This window comes from Mus caroli, unplaced genomic scaffold (assembly GCF_978045245.1).
Source record: "Mus caroli unplaced genomic scaffold, Mus_caroli_1 scaffold_2, whole genome shotgun sequence".
NCBI lineage: Eukaryota > Metazoa > Chordata > Mammalia > Rodentia > Muridae > Mus > Mus caroli.
Window position 1 is genome coordinate 151268895 of NW_028227257.1, and position 13988 is coordinate 151282882.

General features: G+C 47.2%; 1 protein-coding gene across 6 annotated transcripts in view; it reads right to left on the reverse strand.

Moving 5' to 3' along the window:
• The window catches only part of Rapgef1 (Rap guanine nucleotide exchange factor 1), a 119074-nt gene that overhangs the window by 59366 nt on the left and 45720 nt on the right, over window positions 1–13988 (reverse strand). For 4 of the 6 annotated variants that reach the window (XM_021181628.2, XM_021181566.2, XM_085835064.1 and 1 more), the window contains exons 2-3: window positions 1717–1853; window positions 1136–1249 (exon numbers count right to left, since the gene is read on the reverse strand). In XM_021181628.2, the coding sequence (XP_021037287.1) occupies window positions 1136–1249; window positions 1717–1853 (251 nt within the window). The remainder of the gene's footprint in view (window positions 1–1135; window positions 1250–1716; window positions 1854–13988) is intronic. The other 2 variants (XM_021181609.3, XM_029474628.2) reach the window with 1 other exon arrangement.

The window sequence follows — 13988 nt, forward strand, 5'->3', positions numbered from 1 at the left end:
TCAAGACAGGGTTTCTCTGTGTAGCCCTGGCTGGCCTCAAACTCAGAAATCCGCCTGCTGGGCTGGAGAGATGGCCCAGTGGTTAAGAGCACACCGACTGTTCTTCCAGAGGTCCTGAGTTCAATTCCCAGCAACCACATGGTGGCTCACAACCATCTGCAATGGGATCCAATGCCCTCTTTTGGTGTGTGTGAAGACAGCTACAGTGTACATATACATAAAATAAATAAATAAATAATAATTAAAAAAAAAAAAAAAAAGAAATCCACCTGCCTCTGCCTCCCGAGTGCTGGGATTAAAGGTGTGCACCACCATGCCCGGCTTGAGCTCGACTTCTTAAAGAAGACATATGGTGGCTGGCCATGGTGGCACACACCTGGGATCCTAGCATTCAGGAGGCAGAGACAGGAGAATTGCACTTTAAGACCAGCTTGGTCTAGAGAGCCATGCCCTGTCTTAAACAAAACTAAACAAACTCCAGGACTGCTGTAGCACAGGGCAAAGCTTTTGCCTAGGATACACGAGGCCCCATCAGATCCTCAGCACACCACAAAAAATCCCCAGTCAGGCTCTGCATTTAAATCCTGAGTTAACCGCTGCTTTGTGGCTTTGGCTAAATTCCCCCATCTTTAGAGACTTTCTTTTTAGGCAGGGCAGGTTTCACTGCCAGGGCAATTCGGAGAGGCCCCCACTCCCCAGCACTCAGCAGGAGACAGGGAAGAGGCCGGGTCAGTGCCAGTGTTGCTGCCAGCAGGCACCCTTGCTAAGGACCTTGAGCTGGCTGAGACAGCCTCCCAAGGCTTTAGAAGCCTTCTCAGTAAACAGTGCCCATCATCTCAGCAGCTCAGGGAGACAGCAACCACTCTGGGAAGGTGACACTTCCCCATCTGCCTAAGCACCCACTGGACCCCTCTCTTGAAAGGACCCAAGCTTTGGCTGCACAGTCTCAGCTCCCTCCCCATCAAGACCACTCAGATGCTTTTATTCAAGCAGTACACAAACACTTGAGCCCATAGTTGCCACCCAGTGAAGACACGCTAACATCACCACAGGTGTTTTTCCATCCCCAGACCACGGACCAGAGTTCTGCAGTGGAAGGCAAGGCAACCCCAATTGTTCTTAATGTCACACTGACCTTCTGCCTCTGAGACCTGGAAGCCACAGCACTGGTGGACATAAATTCTACTGCCTGCTGCTCCAGATCCAAGGGGATAGGGTAGCCCTCTGGTAGAAATCTGTCTCTTGCCTCCTGGAAGAGAGGAAACCTGGATTCCTACAGAGCTTGAAATGGACATTGTAGACTGGAGGGAGGGGTTGGTGAGAATCAACAGCTGTTCCACACATCTGGCTCAGCTGGCCCTGCTGAGGTTACTAATGCTGAAGGATGCTTTTAGATGGGACTCAGGGGTTTGTGAGTTTCAGAGCCCAGGCCCTGAGGCTGAACGCTTAGCCCAGGCCATCAGAGCCCTGTGTGAGAGTACCCGAGGGCTTCTGGGTGGGAGGCAGCACCAGGTGTGAGCACAGTGCTCTGAGTTACTTTAAATGCCCAGAGGATGACACGAAACTGTCCAAGCCACTGGCCGGACTGATTAGCAGCCCTAGAGGTCCCAGGTCCCAGGGACACAGATGGCCCCAGTGAGTGCACTTAGACCCAGTGCAGCCCACAACGCTGGCCGCAGGCTGGGACCAGGAGGAACACTTAGAGGCGCAGCTTACTTTGCTCACAGGCTTCTCAGGAATCTTCGACACCTCGGCTGGCTTTCCCTTCTTGGATGGTGTTCTCTTGATTTTGGGAGAGTGGAATTTGTCCATCAGCTTCATGGTGAAGGAGGAGAGATGAGAACGCTGAGAGTCTGAAAGCACAGAGGCCTGACTGTTAGAGGAGGGGCAGGAGACGCTGTAGCTGATGAGGGTCTGCAAGCTAAAACTTCCTCCTTGAAAGAGTTAAAGGACGGGACATATGGACCTGTTCTTTCTTCTTTTCGAGACATTGTTTCTTTGTGTGGCCCTGGCTGTCTTGGAATCCCCCCAGGCTGGCCTGGAACTCAGAAATCAGCCTGCCTCTGATGCTCGAGTGCTGGATTTAAGGGTGTGGAACCCATTCTACTTACATGTAAGCACTGTTGTAGTTTCTCCCTGGTTTTGGGCGCTTAGAATGGTGAGTAACTTAAACCTTGTTAGTTCTGTATGAGCATCTAATCAATGCCCAGGAGAAACAGGAAGAATACCTAGGGGTTCAGAGAGGCGTGGCTGTGAAAAGCTGGCAGGGAAGTCCCCTGGAACCAGTCTCCTCAGCCTTTGGTGGAGGAAAGTACAAGTGACACAGGCCAGGTCCTAGAGGAGGCAGCAAAGACAGAAATGGAAGCAAGGTGTTCAAACTGTTCTGGTCTAGGAGAAAAGACTTTGACTGATGTCCTTAGAGCTAGACAAGTCAAGGGTGTCTGTGCTCACTGATCCTGGGTGGAGCCACACCGGAAGCTTCTGTGTTGTTCTGTTTTTTTAAAGATTTAAAAAAAAAAAAGGTTTATTTATTTTATGTATACGAGTACACTGTTGCTGTCTTCAGATACCAGAAGAGGGCAGGGCACCAGACCCCATTACAGATGGTTGTGAGCCACCATGTGGTTGCTGGGAATTGAACTCAGGACCTTTGGAAGAGCAGTCAGTGCTCTTACCTGCTGAGCCATCTCTCCCGCCCCCCACCCCCAGCTTCTTACAGGGTAATTAGTAAAGAGAAAAAGGCTCTGCTCAGAAGGGAGATGTGATACTTCTCGGTGTTTGTGTCTATTTTAAACAGGGTCTCACGATGGCTCAAGATGGCCTCACAGTGAGCCTGCCTTGGCCTTTGGAGTTCTGGGTCACTGGTGTGCAGTAGCACACCCAGCTCTCTATTTGCAGAGATTGTTTTGTGTGTGGAAACTCTTAAGCAATGCACTGAAGAACTCTGCTAGCACCGGGTAGGCAGACAGCTCAGTGGTTTATGTGTGCACAGCCTGGGCTTTGCCCCCAGAGGCATAGTGTGCTTAATTAAACAAAACATGACAGCTTTGTGCAGTGGCACATTTTTAATCCCAGTGTGTGACAGGCAGAGGCAGATAGAACTCTGTGAGATCTAGGCCACTCTGGACTATATAGGATGGCTCTAGGCCAGCCAAGGCTACATAATGAGATCATGGGTCAAAACAAAACAAACCAGAAACTATCAGTACTAACCAATTCAGTAAGGCCACAGGATACAACATCAACATATAAAAACTAATTTTTTATATAGTAGCAATGAACACACAAAATGAAATTTTAAAAAACCTCGCGATCATATCAGACACGACACGCTTGGACATAAATTTGACAAGAGAAATTTCCCACATATAATCTACAAACTATAAAATAGTGCTGAACTCAGAGACAACCCAACTATGTGGAAAGCATGCCATGTTCTTGGATCAAAAAGGCTTAATACTGTTACAAAAGTAGTATTTCCCAATAATAACTCGTTACCCCAGAGAATCCTGCTAGCCTAACTCTTGGTAAGAGCTGACACTCTAATCCTAAAACTAGTAAGGAAATAGGAGCGATCTAGAACAGTCAATACACAGAGCAAAGCTGGGGGACATCAATACGTCTCGATATAAAAATCAAACCCATTAATCAAGACACTCCAGTACTAGCATAAATAGAGACACACTAATCCAAGAACAGAATGAGACTCCAGAAATAAACCCACATGTCTAAGCTGATTTTCAGCGAGGATATGCAGACATTGAATGGGGAAGTCACAGTCATTCCCCATTAGCAGTATTAGGGCAAGTAGGCACTTGCTTGTAAAGGAATGAATGAAGGTCCCAACCTTACACTACATGCTAAAATGAGCTTTAAATAAGTAAAGATTGAAATATAATAGTTAAAGCCAAAGCTAAAGAGTTAAAACACATAACAGAAAGTACAGGTATTGTGGCCTTGGATTTGAGTCCACTCTTTGCTGTAACACCAAAGACATGAGTAAAATAAATAAAAATAGATAAATTACAACTCCTTCAACATTAAAACCTGTGCTGTAATGATTGTATCAAGGGAGTGGAAAGGCAGACTGTTCGATGGAGAAAACATTTACAGATTCTATATCCGAGGAGGGACTGCATACAGAAAAGAAGGAAGGGCACTCTGGGGAGCTGGTGTCGCCTTGGATTCCAGTACTCTGGAGGCCAGAGTGCCAAGATTACAAGTTAGAGGCCAGCCTGGGCTATATAGCCAGACCCTGTCTCAATAGAAAGGCAAACAATCAAACAAACAAGGAAGTCTTTGGATGCAGCTGGGGAGGAGCTGCCCTAACTCAGTCCTGGCCCTCCACTCTGCAGCACTGCAAACAACAGCAGCCGGAACAGGAAAACAGTCCCACGGTGGCAGCAGTAGCCAAACCTTAAAGTGCGTAGAAAGGCAGAAAGACCCCGTCTCAAAAAAGCCCAAATCAAACAACCAAAACACCCAAATGACTTTAATGAGTAAAGAGCCTGCATGGGGGCAGTGAGGAAGAGTGGCTGACTGCCACACAAGTCTGAATGAAGCGATCCCCAGAAGTCACCGGGAAAGGAAAGCCAGCTTCTAAAAGGTGTTCTCAGAACACACACGTGCAGACACGTCATACACACACACACACACACACACACACACACACACACACACACTAAGTAAATAAATAAATAAAATCAAAAAAGAATTTGAAAAGACATTTCTCCAAAGACATATTGGTAATAAGTACATAAAAAGATGATCAACGTTTGAGCTCAGATAGGAGGCCATGGGTTTGATCCATATCACCTAAAAAACCAAAAAAGCAACAAAAAGCCAAACACAAGATAATCAACATGACTAGGCAAATATAAATAAAAACCACTTGACACCAGGAATACTAAAAACAACAGGTATTGCCAAGTGTTGGTGAGGACGGGAAGCTTTATAGGCTGATGTTGGAGATATAACAGCTGCACTGGCAAACTCCTGGCAGGTCCTCTTAATACCAAACACACCGTTCCAGCCATTCTATTTGTAGGCATATGTCCAAGAGAAGTGAAGAGAAATATTCATAAGGCCTGCACGGGAAAGTTCAGAGCACTAGCTTCTTCATGGCCAAGAGGTGAAAATAACTCAAATGGCCAAATGCCTGTGAATGAGTAAATAAAAATAAAAAGTGTGGTAGATCTACCCCAGTGGAACAGTATTTGGTAATAAAAAAGAAATTAAGCCCTGACCTTGCAACAATAGGGATAATCTTGAAAACAGTATGCTAAGTGATGACGAGAAGACAGAAAAGACCACTTGTCATGTCTATTTGTCTGAGATGTCTAGAATAGTTAAGTCCAAAGAGACAGAAACTAGATCAGTGGCTGCCTAAGACTGCAGAGGTAACAGAAAAGGATGGAGAATGACCATTAAGAAACATGGGGTCTTTTTGGAAGAACAAAGATAACATCAGAATCTGATGATGGTGACGTAAGCCAGAAAGTCACTAAAGAACATTCCACTGTACACGGTAAGTGAGCAAATGGTAACACACACAGATGACATCTCAACAGAGCTGACAAAAACAACCAATTCACTGGGCAACTTCAGAGTCTGCGGCCACCTTTCTTATTGTTCTCATTAGGGCAGGTGGTGGGGGTAACACCTTTGATCCCAGCACTTGGGAGGCGGAGGTGGAGGCGGAGGCGGAGGCGGAGGCGGAGGCGGAGGCGGAGGCAGAGGCAGGCTGATCCCTAGGTTCAAGTCCAGCCTGGTCTACAGAGTAAGTTCCAGGATATCCAGGGCTACAAAGAGAAACCCTGTCTCAAAACTAAACTAATCTAAACCAAACTAAACCATCTTCATGAGGCTGTTTCCTGACAGGAATATGAGTTACCTGTGTGCTTAGGCAGCTGACAGCATCTGGCCTATAGAAGATGCTTGGCAAACAGATACCCCACCCTCTCAGGAACACAGCACAGTACTGCAGCTTTCAGCAGCAGCAGCAGAGAGTCACCAGAAGAATACTCACAACTCTTTGTAATACTCAATACTGAAAACTAAAGAACACAACCCTCGGTATACCATGGGGAAGTAAGTAAGTTATCTATAGTTTAGAAAAATAAAACACACCCCCTCATTTCCAGCAATTTATTGCTAAAGTAAGAGCTGTCTCCAAACAAACGGTGTAGTAGCTGCATTTCAGGGCTGTCACTGTCACACTGCTGCACACAACTTAAAGTCAAAGTTCAATTTCTTAGTCAAAAACATTCCAAGTGCTCAGGCAGGATCAGATAATCTCTGGCCTCTGAAGATCATCAGGGAGCCCTGTAGCACTCAGAAGAGCCTCTGGCCTCCACTCAAAGGCAGGTAAACCAAACCCTGCCTCAGGCTAGGTGCCACAGAGCAACAGGAAGCCCTTGCTGTCCAGGCCTGGGGTAACACTAGCTGGAACGAAGTCCACCTGGCCCTTGTAAGTCAGAGCAGATGAAGTGGCATGGTGAGATTTTCTGGTCTCCATTTCTCCCCTCAGTCCCCAGCAGCACAGGGCAGGCTCATTCACATTTATACTTCCTTTGTCAGCTGTGAAGGCTGCGAAGCAAGTCCTAATAGAACTGGGTCAGAGCTCGGACTGGATGGAGTCAGAGGGCTTGGGCAGCACATTACCACACGCCTCTCTAACCCTTTAAACTGAGGCTGAAACAGTACCCCCTTCATATGGAGACTGACGTCACATGCCGGAAACACTGCAACACTGCACTTCTCATGCTGAGCACAGTTGGTGCTGAGGCAAATGTGGGACAGGGCTTTCTTGCAAGACTGGGTAGGGAAGGGAGCAACTGATGTTCTACAGTGACCTTCGAGGCTGGAAGTCCTAGGAGACGCTCGGCAGACAATGTGCCTTATTAGCAAATGGGCTTGTGTTGGAGATTCTGCCTGTAGGCTGATATAAGTGAGCATGCATGAGAGAGGGTGGTCCGCTACATGATATTCTGCGAGCTGGAGGATGAAACACACTTTAAAAAGATTAATTCTCTCTCTCTCTCTGTCTCTTTCTCTCTATGTGTGATGCTCGAGGACTAGAAGACAGCACTGGATCCCCTGAAGTTGGAGGTAGTGGGATTGTGCAGCAAGCACTTTCAACTACTAGGCCATCTCTCCACAGATACATAAACACACAGACACATCAATTAAGTTTGAAAGGTTATTTAATCTTTTGTATGTGAGTGATTTGCCTCAACTATGTTTAAGTATATGTACTACACACACAACTGTGGGAGTCAGAAGAGGGCACCAGATCCCTTGGAATTGGAGTTACTGTAAATCACCACATGGGTGTTGGGAATCGATCCCAAATATTCTATAAGAGCAAAAACAGTGCTCTTAACCACTGAGCCACGTCTCCAATTCCATAGGCAAATAGTCTTTTTTGAAAGTGTGTTTTATGCACCTATTTCACAGACCATCATAGCTCATGACAGACATGCTCAGAACACTTCTGTCAGCTGTCCTGAAAATTCACTTCTGATTTGTATTTTTAACTAGAAGCGGGTCCACGGTGGTACAACTTCATTTATCAACTGGCTGGCACAGGGTAGCTGCTGAACACGGAAGCAAGCCGTGAGTTTTAGTGGGCGCAGGGTTAGTCATACTCTGAATACATCTTATTTCTATACAGCCCACAGGCTTTTAACAGGTTATCCTCCAGCACTGACACGAGGCTCACTCTCCCAATTAGATGGCTCACCAATACTTTCTTCTCTTCACTTACAGGAAGAGGCACACCTGCCCTGTATCAGTTACTGCTAGTCCATCCATCCCATTCCTTCTGATGCTGGCTGGCTTTGTAACAGCCTCCAAAGAGAGCACACAGCTCCCAGACAGGCTGAGAGAAGAGAGACAAACAGGCTTGAAGGGGAAGTCTGGGTTTACTGCGGTGATCAAGTTCCTCAGAGGCTCAGCTGGGTGAGCCAACTTCCTCTTCTCTGGGATCTGCTGCCCTGGGTCTGTAAGGAGATGCAGGGTTAAGAAGCTGGCTAGACTCGCAGCCAACTCTCATAACTAAGGTGGAACCAACATGGAAAGAAATATAGACGGTACAAAAATCCCCTGAGGAACATGAGAGCAAGGCTGGCCCTGACCACGAACCAGAGATACCTACTCCTGATAGCTGCCATCAAAGCCAGGAAGTGGGTGACAGAACTCACTCTACCTTTGCCTGCCTGGTCCTGAATACAGTTTGAGTAGGTACATAATTGGGAAGCTGTGGTGACAGTTTGAGGCACCTATTAATACCTCCCTCTTTCTCAGGCCTGTTAGTGGGCACAAAACCACCAGCAAGGCACATGGTGAACAGAGATGCTATGTAATGACAACCAACATTACAATTCTGGAAATCAGAACTAGACTGTGCTCAGCTTTCCCTGGAAAGATGGGTGAACAATCAGGTGTCAAGTGGCCGTCAGGATCCCTAACTGTGCTATTCAGGCCCAATAAACGCTTTCTCTGTAAGTTGCCTTGGTCATGCTGTCCTATCAGCAACTGAAAAATACCTAAGAGTGAGAAATGTATTGTTGCTTCCCTGTACTTTATACAGCCACAGGAGGATGAACAGCCACATAGTGGGGTTTCTTTGCCAAAGCCACTCTCCTGTCATATAGGTAGCCACCCAATGGTTGTCTGGATTGTGATTCCTCTTTTTATAATTTGCATCCACATGTGTAGTTTAACTTAAGAGTTTGTGACCATCACACAAGGTAGTGTTCTATATAGTCTCTCTATAGGCCTGACAGCAACCACTCAGATGACGTACATATTCTTGCTTTTGTCTGTAATATTGTTTTGTCTGCTTGCCTACCAAGGTCACTGGGTTGCTCTTGGCTTTGGCTTTCCTAAACAATGCTGCTGCAGACACATTCAGTGTGTCTTCTGGCCATGCACGAGAAAGTCCTATGAGTAAAACTGGCAGGTTGCAGGGCTGGAGGCCAACACACACACACACACACACACACACACACACACTTGCAAAGGCTTGAAAGGCCACTAACAGAAGCTAAGGCTGAGTCCCTTGTTGTGCGGCATTTGCACCAATGGTCAGAGGTTTCCAAGGACTAATGCTAGTTTTACTCTCCCTGGAAGAGCAGCTCTTTAATCTATGGGTAAGTACAGCAGTGCCACTAACAACAATCCATGAGCTGCTGTTCCCTTCCTAGGGAGAAGAGGGGTGGAGAACACACAGCCTACTCACAGGATCAACCTCAGCAGACACTCAAACTGACTGACCCCCACAAAGCTGGCCAATTTCTCCCAAAGTGCCCTGCCCGCTGCCAGGATTTCATTCTTAGATCTTCAGCTTGCCCCTCTGTAGGCTTAGCAATGATGTTTGTCTGCTCCTGACAAATGTGCGATCAACTGGCCTTTCAAATGTCATTTGCTGTGGCAGCTGGGATCCCAACTTAGCAGCAGTTTCTGTCAGGGCTTAATTCTGTATGGAGATGGAAGCCTCTAAGCAGCATCCACACCAGGGATCACAAAGTCAAGGTCACTGTGGATAGGACTCATGTAGCAGCTCCACAGTGCCTGCAGCCAACCTAGAGAGCTGACCTTTGGTTCTTGCTACCTGTCCTGCATCAGGCTCAGCATGCATCAGGCTCAGCATCCCCAGCAGGACTTAGAGATGATTTACTTCATCCAACACCCTTACCCCTGCCAGGGGAGTAAGGACAACTGCGGGGAGAAGTGTCTGGAGGATACTGGGAAGAACTTTCTTGAAGGACTTCATTTTCAAGTATGCAAGGATCTTGCACATTGTACTGTAGGGATGAAGCTGAGTGGGCAGAGGGCATCATGGGCACTTCAGGACACACTGTGTGGAGTTGAGTGTGGTTTAACCCAAGCTTGACCACTAGTGTGGATACCTCTCTGAGCCTCTTTCACTTCTTTCTCCTACCTCTTTGAGCCTAAAGAAAAGGACTAACTACAGAACCACCTCTTCCTTTGGTAATTGTGGGGATCCAATGTGACCCTGTGGGTGAAGGTGGAGCCAAGGGACCTGACCTAGAGCAAGTATTTACTAATCGGCAGCCATCATTGTCATCTGGTAACATCGCTAGACCTTTGCCAACACTCAATAATCAAAGGCTAGGAACAGCCCCAGCTGAGAGAGCTGAAAGCAAGACTTTCACTTTCCACATTAAAAGACCCCTGTCTTACTCAGCACAGAGACATCTGTGTGAGGACAGAGGGAAGGCGGTGTTGGCAAACATCCCATAACCACACCCGTGGATGCAGAGCATGGAAATACTCATTATTCAAATCTAAGCACTGAAAGGAAGACGAAACAGTTGGAACCCCTCCTGGCCTCTTATCACCAAGTAGGAATTACTGCACTCGTGTGGGTTTTGTTTGTTTGTTTTGTTTTTTTGAGGCAGGGTTTCCTCTGTGCAGCCCTGGCTGTCCTGTTTTTAACTTATGTGAGCCTGTACGCCATGTGTTGCTGTACACAGAAGGTGGCACTGGATGACCTACCTGCAGCTGGAGGTACAGTTGACTGAGCTGTGCAATGTGGGTGCTGGGAGGGAACCAACTCCACACTGTGAAAGAGCAGCAAGTGCTCTAACTGATGAGCCAGTTCTCCAAGTGCTCCCCTTGAATGACTTGTTTTTATTTGTGTGTGGGGTGAGGTGGGGGGTGCTGTGTGTGTGCAGGTGCCTTTAGAAACCAGAAGAGGGCGTCAGATGCCCTAGATATTAGAGGTGGTGGTAAGTCAACTGACTGAGTGCTCTAGAAGCTCAGCAAATGTCCTTAACCAATTCTCCAGCTCAGTGTGTGTGTCTTTAGTCTTTTCCCTGTTCCTTTCCTTTTCTTCTTCTTTTTCTTTTTTGAGACAGGGATTTTCTGTGTAGCCCTGGCAGTCTTAGAACTCAATCTGTGGAGGACCAGGCTGGCTTCAAACTCCCAGAGATCCCTTGCTTCTGCTCCCATGTGCTGGGATTAAAAGCATGCACCCCTACACCTAGCCAATCCTTGCTTTGTTTGTTTGTTTGTTTTGTTTTGTTTTCTTAAACATAGCAATGCATTATGGACAGTTTCCTATGAGCACAATTGTTTGACAGTTGAATAATATTCTGCTGGAAGGCAGTGAGTATCCTGGCTGGTCTCCCATATGAACACACAGCTCATTCCTACATCTCTATGTGTTTGCATAATGAAACTCTGAGAAATAGAATTGTTAGTTTATAGAGAAGAATGGGGAATCTGGAAAACTGCCTTCATGCCAGGCAGGCTGCAGCCAACAGCTGCCCCAGGAAGACTCTGAGTGGCCATGAGATTGGGATGAAGGGAAGAGGCTGGACCTGCAGCCCCCCCCCCCCCCCGGCCCCGTGTCTGGCTCAAACCTAAGCTCCTCTATTTCTATCTCAATTACATAACAACAAGGGTTAAACTTACAGTAAGATTTAGATGAGGTAGAGATCTCCTAAGATGTGGTATCTGAATGACCAATGGGCAGATGGTACAATGCTCAACTGCATTTGTAATCAGGAAACAACACATTACAGCCATAAAGACACATCACTACATCCATGCCCATGTGGATCAAAGGAAAGGCTAAGCTAGGTATGATGGCACATGTCTGTAATTCCCCAACAAGGAAGACTGAGGCAAAAGGACTACGAGTTTGAGACCAACTTGAGTTATAGTACAAGATCTTGTTGCAAATCAAAACAAGACAAATGAAAAGGAAGGGAAGGAGGAAGGGAGCTGGGTATTGGGAGCTATGCCTCAGTTCACCACAAAACATCCAGAGTGTGAAGAGTAGTCAGTCTTTCAGGGTGCCTGAGGCAGCAGAGGGGTAAATACAAGCACATCCAGAAAACGGAATCCCACCGCACATGAGAAGGAACCATCTATTCCTACCTACCCAGCACAGATGACTCACACAAAGAGGCTACATACAAGGAAAAACACAAACCAAATGAGCATCCACATGACTACATCATCAGGCAAGGAGCAGTTATTGTTTAGGGAATCAAGAGAGTGGTTATGCTTAAGGCAAGGTTGCTATCTGGCAGCAACACGGGAGGGCTCACACTTCTGGGGACACAGTTCTCAGTCTATATGTTCCTTACACGTCTGTCTTCAGTGTGGTTTTCCACACTAGCAGGGACAAAGCTTCTGACCTGAGGTCCACATCAGGAAGCTCACCTGCCTCCCCACACTGCGCTGATCCTCAAGGAGGCTAAAGCCACATTCTGCTCTCCATCTCTTACTGCCTTCCTTCCCATGTTCGGGGTCAGGGAAAGGGGCTTCTACTTACTTGACCCTTGAGACTCCAAAAGGTCCAAAGTCTTATTCACCTTGGATTCTGGCACTTAGCTCCGTAGCAGATGCAAGAACAGATAAATAAACGCATGCTCATCAATAAGCACAGAGAATCAGTGAATGAGTTCTGTAACCCTAACTACTGCTGCATTCACTGAGGTACTACCATAGAGGTGTATGTTCAAGCTAGTCTACGCAACCGAGGACAAAGGCTAGCCCTCGTATCTCCTCTAGGTCTCTAGGGAATGGTGGGTGTTTTAGGCCCTTACTGGGCAGAGGCCCAGTGGGAGTTACATTTAATACCACTTTCACCCCATTTTACCTAAAATATCAGCACCCAGCAGACAATTTCACACAACTGCTCCTGAGTTACTTCCTTGTTTTTCGTACATTCTACTATGGTGTGGAAGTTACAGTTCCAGCATGTCCTATGCACATTTTTAGGATATGTTCAGCCATTTTTAGGATGGCTGAACTAGACAGGACTACTCTGGGCCCTCCCCTTCCATACCAAGGAAGTTCCTAGGACTAGGCTGGCTGTAACTGCTTCTAGGTCACAACCACTAGCAGCAACAGCTGTGGAATGCAAGCGGACCCTTTAGCTGGACTCCAGGCTAGGAAGCCCTCTCCATGTTTATGCTAGGTGTGGCAGGGCCTGAAAGCAAGCAGCACTGGCTGGGCAGACTGCTACGGAGGCTGAGAGAACTCAGGTGAGAGGTGTGATCTGTTCTCTCATGGATCCTGACACCCCCTCTTCTCCCTCTAGAAACAGACTATATCATATCAGGCCACACAGAGCAGGCACTCAGTAGCATGGCCAGATGATCACTCACTCGCTCACTCACTTATACACTCACTTACACACTAACTCACTCACTCACTTACACAGTCACTCATACACACACTTACTCACATACTAACACATGCACTCACTCACACTTACACACTCACACACTCACTCAGAGACTCACACATTCACTCACACACTCACAACTCACACACTCATTTGCTACCTCGCTTGCTCACTCATTCACTTACACACTCAGTCTCACTCGCACTCACTCACTCACTCACTCACACCCGGAGCCAAGATAAAGCTCCAGACTCGGCCTCCTGGCCAGCACAATTCCTTCCGCAGTTATCACTGTGAGCATCACAGCTACCTCTCCTTTCATGAGGTATCTTCATCAGTGCCAAGTGTTCAGAGTGCTACACAGCACAACTGGCCCAGGGGGCTCATGCTTTTGAATTATAGATACAAGTCACACTGATTTAGGCAAAACCAGACTTCATTGATTTAAGGTCACTTCATTCTCAGTCAAGTGTGACCTCTCACCACCCCCAACACCACTAAGCACACAGCACTGTATAAGGTGTGGAGTTATGCACAGGCCCGTGGAGTCCAGGTGGTGCAATGGCCTGGACCATTTCCCATCAGAGGCTTGCTGCAGCCTGACCTCACTCAGCCCCGAAGCCTCCACTTAGGGTGGTTGTGTTCTCACTGCAAACAGAAACCTTGAGGCCAAGGATAGACAGGGTAGTCTTGGTGCATTTGCCAACCAGCAGTGTCTGGTTTGGCAGCAGAAAAGTGGTATGCACCCTGCAGATGGCTCAAAGTAGAGCCAAGTCCAGTGGTGGGAGGGACTGGGGTCTGCTTTTGTTCCTGGAGG